Consider the following 8,273-nt stretch of genomic DNA (forward strand, 5'->3'; position numbering starts at 1 on the left):
CAGTGAAGCAACGTCTTCCACAACTAGACTGAAGAACAAAAGGACAGCAACTTGTCTGTTCCCTTTCCCCAATACCCCAATGCTGTTCCTCTCCTCTAATTCCCCAGTAAGATCTTTAAAAAAAAGAAATGAGCCCCGGTTGGAGACGCCCAGGGTCCCCGCGGGGACCTCACCTGCCAGACGGTGCTGACGCCACTGTCTTTGCGCTTTCCTCCCAGGTGTGACGCTCAACAGGGATCGGAGGATCAGTTTGGTGAGTTCAGCTGTCTGCCCGCTCCCTCTGTGGTATGCCTGTCAGCCTCTTTTTCTTTTGTGGTAAAATATACATAGCATGGTATTTATCATTTTTTAACTATTCGTAAATGTACAATTTAGTGGCATTAAATACATTCATGAGGTTGTGCCACCATCACCCTCCCCAAACCTTCCATCACCCTCAGAATAAACTCCATACCCAGTAAACACTCACTGCCTATCTCCCACCCCCCACCCCCCACTGTTCTCCTCTCTGTCTCTTGAGCGGGACTACTCTAGAGACCCCATGTAAGTGGACTCGTGCGGTGTGTAGCCTTTTGTGTCTGGCTTATTTCTCTTAGATAATATTTTCAAGGTTCATCCATGCGGTAGCGTGGGTCAGAATTCATTCCTGTTATGGATGCGCCGTTCATCCATCGATGGACACGCAGGTTGTTCCCGCCTTTCGGCTATTTGTGAATAATGCCGCTGTGAACACGGTGGACAAGAATCAGTTCAAGTCCTCTTTCAGTTCTTTTGCATCTACTCCTAGGAGTGGAACTGCTGATCCCATGGCAATCCTGTATTTAACCACCAAACTTGTCCTCAGCGGCTGCGCCATTTACATTCCCACCAGCCATGTGTGAGGGTTCCAGTTTCTCCACAGCCTAACACTTGTCATTGTCTGTCTCTGGATGACGGCCATCCTAGTGGGTGTGAAGTGGTGTCCAGTCTCTTCTGAATCCTTGGTCTCCTTATGGCAAGGGCTGGGGGGCAAGGGAGAGGTCCACCAACCAGCAGACTCCTGAAGTCAAGATGTGTCCTAAACCAAGCTGGCAGGGGTGGGGCTTGTGCTGCACCTGGGAGAGTGCCGGGCCGCCAACTGCTGGGCTCGGGGCCCAGGGACGGCCCCTCCGGTGTGTGAGCTGCTAATCCACAGGGCATCTCCGGAGGCAGGAGCTACTGTCACCCACATTTTACACACCAGGAAACTGGGCTGAGACAGCATTGCTGGGGGGTGGGGGTGGGGCTTTACACCCAGGAAACAATTAAAAAAACAAACAATGACTGACACACAGGTGTCCACAGAGCAAAACGTGAAAGGTGCCCCCCTTGGCCATGTCACAGTCATGTCACAGGCCGACTTGCAGTCCCACCTGTGTTGTCATGTGTGTCTATGTACATAGACATGGACTCGTTTTAGGGCTTTTTGGGTCATGTTTAGGTTTTTACATAAATGGTTGCAAATGCATAAATCAATTAACTGGAAGGCTGGTAGGAGCTGGGGAAGCCATCTGGCAGCTGGGGGAGGGTGTGGTCAGGAGTTTCTTAGAAAAAGTGGTACTTGTGCTGGGTCCAGGGTGGTGGGATCTAGGTGGGTAGAGAAGGGGAAGACATTCCAGGTACTTGCTGTCACAATGGTAAAGACTTGGTTAGCTCAGTGCGTCTGTTGAGATGGAGGAGGAGTTCGGGGGCGGGGGGCCTGTTCCTCNTCCCAAGCCAACTCTTAACCAACGCGCCACTTGGCCGGCCCTGAGATATATTTCTTATCCTATCACAGCCTCTAATTATTGGCTGTGGCAGGAGAGGGGTAGGCTAGGGTTCTGATAACATCTACATTCAAAACTCTTGTCTTATAAAACGTTCATGTCTTGTAACTTTTCTGGGCTCTCAAAACCCTCGGAGGAGCCATGTCTCCTGAGCCGCTGGCCGGCCTGAGGAGTCCAGCCGTGCTGGTGCAGAGTCCGTCCCTCTGGGTCGGGCCCCGCCTCCCTCCTTCCTTTCCTTCTGGGAAAACATAGGTGCTGACGTTGGCCTCTGCGTGGTTGTGGAGGGAGCTGACGGGATAAGTTAGTGGGAAAGGCCAGCTGCACGGCTGCTGGCACCCGTGTCCCTGGGATCTGAATCCGACTGAGAAAAGGAAAGAGCAGTAACCTCTTGCTCCACAGACACCGGAGCCACTTGCTCTTGGATCTGATGGCTGGACTCCTTATTTAAGGGACATCTGTGCTGGCCTGCTGGTCTGAGAAACACAGGTCTTGTGTTACAAAGGTCACTGTCACAAGGGACGCAGACAGAAAGCAGCAGGGCTGTGGGGTGCCCCAGGCAGCCCAGGATGTGTCAGAGCAGGAGGATGGGCTGAGGGGAGGGGGAGCCAAGGCCGCAGCGCAGAGACACAGCACTGTGGGGGTCCCCAGAGACTATGGGGCTCACCCCCCTCCCCCAGATAACCCTGTTGTAAGCTTTTTCACATCCTCTGAGCAGCTGGAGTCCAGGCCCAGAGGAAGGAGGGTGGGGAGCCCAGGTGGGGGCCCAGGCGTCACCCAGGTCCTGCATAGACAGCGGGGGCCGGTCATCTGTGCAGGGAGGTCATGGCCATAGCCGAGGGTGGCCCAGAGGCCTCGGCCGTGGTTTTATTAGGCAGACATGATCTAGTAGCACAGTGACCAGAAAACCTTCCAGTTACATGGTATTTTGAGTCACACATGCCTGACCAAGAACCTCTGTCAACAATTAATCATCTAAATGTATCATCTAAAAGTTCCATCATCTCTAATTAGAGGGGGAACTTAATAATTATGGAAAATAGCTCTTCTTCATGTTTCCATAATTGTTTCTTTCTCGGAAAGACACTTTGTATTCAAATAACAGTCTTCCAGGGGGAGCCCCAAAGCCCCTCTCCCAGTGGACCCCTGCCCAATATGTCCCTCCACCTGAGGGGTTGATGGCATGTCCTAAGGGCTGAGCAAAGGTGTTAGCCTTGCTGTCATTTTGTTTTTATTTCTTAATCTGATATTATTTTCTGAACAGGTCCTAGATCACATGATTTAAAAATCGCGATAAAAATACATGCCCGTCTTGCCGGGTCTCACCTTATTCCCACTCATCTTCCTCAGCTCACCCGATTTTTAAGTTGGTTCCCATCCTTCCAGAGTTTTCTTAGGTCAGTACAAACATGTGCAAATATCCGCCCTCATTTCCACAGCAGGTCCCACTGTGCAGCCGGTTCTGCAGGCTCCTTGCTCCTCACCATGAGATGGGGCCACATCCTTTTCACGGATGCAAAATGTCCCCCATGTGACATGGAAGCTAATTTAGCCAGTTCCCTACAGGGAGACACAGGGCGTTTCCAGTCTGCTGCTACGAGCAGGGCTGCGCTGTGCAATGGAGCCCCTGGCTTCGCAGGCGTAACGGCCCACAGAGCGTGGGCACACACACAGCTGAAAGCCATCCTGAGGTCTCACTCGTGCCTGGCGAGAGCAAAGGCATTGCGAGGCGCCCTCCAGGGCTGTCCCTTAGCAGCCCGGCCTGCGATAGATGACAGTCCTATGTCCCCGGCTGTCACACGGTTGGGATTTTTCCCATTTGATAGGTGAGAAGTTATATCTCAATGTGGTTTTAATTTGTTTTCATGGTAAGGATGAATAGCTCTTGTGTTTTTTTTTTTCTGACAACTGTATGTTCCTGTCCTCTTCCCATCTTCCTGTTGGGCTGCTGGTCTTTTCTCAATTTTTAGGAACTCTTCATATATTGGGGAGATTGAATTACAAATACTTTTTCCCAGGTTGTCATTTATCTTTTGGCTTTGCTTAGTGTTTTTTTGTTGTTGTTTTTTCTTGCAATGCAGAATTTAATATGTCTTTTTTATGGCTTCTGCATGTTGAATCTTTTTTTTTTTAGCGGAGCCATCCTGCTACCTGTTGGCAGCTCAGCGGCAGCTCAGCTTGGGCCAGGACTCAAACCGCTGTTGCTCAGAGCTCGCACTCTTGAGCGAGCTCTTAACCAACTGAGTCACTCGGCCGGCCCCTTGCATGTTGAATCTTAAAGCTCATGTTTGATTCTAATACTGCTTGAGGTTGAGTGTCTGCATTTAAATATTTGCTACATTGGGTTTTTATCTAGTGTGCAGGTGAGGTTTGGATCTGCCTTCATCTTTTTCCACACGGCTCCTCAGGTGCCTAACATCAGCTTTTAAGTCTGTCTTTGCCCTCATGGACGTCATACCCTGACTGCCCGTCTCGATTGTATCTATCTCGGGACCCCTTTCTATGGGCCTGGCCGCCTGTCACTTAGCAGCTCCACGCAGTTTAAGTTACTGAGGCCACACAGTGTGTTTTGCTCTCTGTAGGGCAGACTCCTTTCGTGGCTCTTTTTCAGAGTTTTCCTGCTATTCTTGTTTGCTTATTTTTCCATATGAACCCTAGAATTGGGTACTTTACTTCCCCCAAAAAATCTTGTTGGTGTATCATATCTGTATGTCTAACTAATAATAATGCTAATAGCAATAACAGCACTCGTGCCCGTCACCCAGCTAAAACCATAGAACAGCACCCATTCCTTTGAACCCTGCCCATCTCCACCCCCTGCCACCCAGAGGTAAACATCTGCTTATTCACTCAGCAAGCACTTTTGAGCACATACTGTGGGGGAGGTTCTGGTGACCCTGCTGTGAATAAGAGACCAAACCCCTTATCCACATGGAAGCTCCGTCCCAGCGGAGGAAAGCAGCAGCAGAGAAGTAAATGACAGAGTGTGTTAGAAAGTGCTGAGTGTTATGGAGAGAAATAAACCAGGAGACGGGGAGGCTGCAGGGAGATGGTTGGGACTGTAAATGGGGAGGCATGGTGGGTAAGAAAGGTGGCATTGGAGCAAAGGCTTGTGGGAGGGACGGAGCAGCCTGACTTCTGGGCGGCACGACTGTGGGATTTACCGTTGACGTCTGCCATCTCCCAGCTGAAGAGGGTCCCTGAAGGACCACCCCACAGCTCACTTGTCCACCCCCTGCTAACATCAGGCAGCCTCCAGGGCCTGTGATTCTGTGCCGTCCCTGACACTCCTGCAGCCATTTCTCAAGGGGACATTGCCCAGGCGTGGCATTGCTGGGTGTCCACACTGTCCCTAGTGAGACCAAGCTGTCTACCATCGGGATTGTGGCAGAGAACCAAGGCTCTGCCTGGAGCTGGGACCGCCCAGGCCTCCCAACCCCTCCAGCCTTCCTTTTTTCGCTCAGTTTCTCTTTGACAAGTGATGATGCGACTCTTAGTCATTGGTTACTTCCTGGCGTTTAAAGATCCACACGATCATTTTCAAGTTCTCAGAGATGAGAACTACGATGCCAGGTGGGGTANCTCTTAACCAACGCGCCACTTGGCCGGCCCAGTAGATGTGTTATTGTAATGAAGGGAATGTAGCGAGGGCTCCGGAAGAGACCTGTGGGCAGGCCTGCTCCTGAAAGGGACTCTCAGGAGTTGAAGGAAAAGCCCAAGGAGACAGTGTGGTAAGATGGACTATGCACTAAATTGAGCGCAAGGACAGGGGTTCAAGTCCTGACTCTGCTGGCTCAGCCATCTTGGCAAGTCCCTCCTCCCATTAGATACCCCTGGTTTCCTCAGGTGACAGGTCTTGGGGTTTTTGTCCTCCTAGGCTGATTGGATCAGGCAACGTGGTGAATGTGACTTCAGCCAAGGAGGCAGGGGTCAAAACCCCAAGAGCCTGTGGGAGCTGGGCAAGTTATGGGATTAATCCGGCTGCTGGGAGTGAGGCAGGGGGCAGTGGTGGGGACTGTGGGACTGGTCCAGCCAGTGGTCATGTGGAATTGGTCTAGTATGGCCAGAATTTCCAGCTGCTCAAGAGAAGCCAGAGATCGCTGTGCTGTTTTATTTTCTAGTAATTAACAACACTCTGTGAGGTCGAATGGACTATACGGTACCTATGGCTGTGTTAGCCTCAGCTGCCAGTTTGCGACCTATTGTCGGGGACCATCGTCATTATTTCTGAGACTCTGTCCGCTCCTCCATCCAAATCCATCGTGGAAAGGGGAGGTCAAGGGCAGAGGGCCTTGGGTCCAGGCTTCCCGACGTGCCCACACAGATGGGTGGCCCAGTGGGGCCCCAGGCTCAGAAGTGGGCTAATCTGGGATCAGGCGTGCTCTTGGCCAGGCTGCAGAAGCCGATTAGGCCATGGCGGAGTACGTGAAATGGTGACACTGAACCAATTGTCAAGGGGAGTGGGACAGGAGGGAGGGAGGGCTGGGAAGAGGGTGCAGGGGTTGTGGGCAGGGGACTGGATGGCTGTGCTGGGACCAGGCCAGCCTCTCTGCAGCAGTCGTGGCCCTTTGGAGCCCGGGGTTAACCTAAAAGTCCAAGCAGGCTCCCAGACACTACCACGGTGGGGTGACCCTGGGGGAGCTGGTGTTCCTGGCTCCCCCCGAGTCCTCTTCCTCATGCTTCAGAGAGCCCTTGCCAGCCCCCCTTCTGTTCTGGAGCAGGGCAGAGGACTGGGAACCCCCATCATCCAACCTGATGCCTCCAAACTCTGGATTTGCTTCCTAGGGCTGCCGGCCCACAGGAAGTCCCCCAGACTGGACAGTTGAACAACAGACCTTTTATTTCTTCACAGTTCTGGTGGCCAGAAGCCCAAGGTCAAAGTGTTGGCAGGGCTGTGACAGACTGTGTTTATGTCTGTCTCCTGGCTTCTGGTGACCTTACGTTTTCATTGGCTTGTGTATGTGGCATTCTCCAGTCTGCACAGTGTGTGTTAGGTGAGAACCAGCTGACAGGCGCAGAGTGTGGGCAGAGCTTGCAGTGTGAGCTTCTGATAGGACAAGCTGGTTGGCCTGGAGAAGATGACTTTTGATCAAAGCCACACAGGTGAGGGAGCTGGTCACACGGAAATCCAGCTGCCAGGTGATCCAGGCAGAGGGGGAGCTGCCAGGAAGGGCTCAGAAGCTCGAGCGTGACCCTGACCCGGCTTGTGGGTAAAACCAGGAGGTAGTGACCCAGGGTGGGGAGACAGGCCAAGTGCTTATCTGATTTGCTTACCTGAGTCCTGTTTTCACACTGGCTGAGGCCGGCCTTCTGGAAATAAGCTGTGGGTGCTGGCATAGAGAATGGAGAGCCCAGCCCTGGTTGGGGTCCCCTAATGAAAGGACAGTCCTGTGCCAGCATCTGGCCCCTGTAGCCTGCCCACCTTGGAGATGCTCAAATCCTCACCACAGGCTGGGCGGCCCTGGGGGTGCAGGCAGGATGTGTTTGGGTTATATAAACACAAAATGTTAGCATGAGGGGAATTTTGAATAGGTTGTTCATATTTAAAATAGACTTTATGTAAAAATGGAGATTTTTCAGTTTCTTTTGAAAAATGGAAAGACCTGGTAACACACTGTGTGTCCCCCAGGCAGCAGTGGCTGGCAAACTCAGCTGCCATGGCCATGTGAGTGGGCACCGCACTCACCCTGCCTGACCCCTGCTGCAGGAAGTGGGTTAAAAGGTTTTCTGAGGTTCACATCCGAGGCTGATGTCATCTAACTGGTCACACATTAAACCATCAGTCCTGGACCCCAGCCCCGGGCAGCCTGTGTGCTCATGCCTGGGGATAAATGGGTGAGCAAAACCAGCCTGCCCGGCACTCCTAGAGTAAGCCTGGGGGTGGGGTGGGGGACAGCTGTTAACCAAGTCACACCACCTTGATGGTTACCTAACCTGGGGGAGGGGCTCAGTTGGGGAAGGGGCGCCCAATCTGTGGGAACCCTGCCCAGGAGCCCAAGGAGAGTGAAGATGTGCCCAGTGAGGGGAGGAAGAGGGGGTGGCGTGGGGAGCAGTCCAGGCCCAGGAAACAGAGGTGCAGGAGTCCTGCCTGTTTGAGAACCTGATGGAAGGCCAGGAACTTTGAGGGATGGGGAGAGTGGCTGCCATGAGGGTGTGGAGGCTGGACTAGGCAGAGCCCAGTTAGCTACCTTTGGTTGATGGTTGATTGTGGCGTTTATTCCAAAAGCAAAGGGAAGTTCCTGGAGGGTTGTAACCAGACGTGGGAGATAGGGAGAAAACAACCTCCAGCCCTTCTCTACTCCCCCAGAATTGGCCTGATCTTTCTGGTGACCAGCCCCCACCCCGAAGCTCTCCAGGAGCCCACCCAGAGTCCCCTTGTGATAACAAAAGGTGCACCTAGCACTTTTTCCACTTAGGAAATTACTCAGTTTTTAGGAGCTCTGCCAGGAGCCAGGAACAAAGACTGAGATAGCTAGCTAGCTAGCTAGCTAG

The 8,273-nt window shown here is 52.5% G+C and overlaps 1 protein-coding gene across 1 annotated transcript in view; it reads left to right on the forward strand.

Annotated features, from left to right (window-relative positions):
* The window catches only part of SERHL2 (serine hydrolase like 2), a 32,373-nt gene that overhangs the window by 13,891 nt on the left and 10,209 nt on the right, over positions 1-8,273 (forward strand). The window contains exon 9 of the mRNA XM_019624018.1: positions 219-253. Coding sequence (XP_019479563.1) covers positions 219-253 — 35 coding nt within the window. The remainder of the gene's footprint in view (positions 1-218; positions 254-8,273) is intronic.

The sequence above is a fragment of the Hipposideros armiger genome, unplaced genomic scaffold (assembly GCF_001890085.2).
Source record: "Hipposideros armiger isolate ML-2016 unplaced genomic scaffold, ASM189008v1 scaffold_572, whole genome shotgun sequence".
In the NCBI taxonomy this organism is placed as follows: Eukaryota; Metazoa; Chordata; class Mammalia; order Chiroptera; family Hipposideridae; genus Hipposideros; species Hipposideros armiger.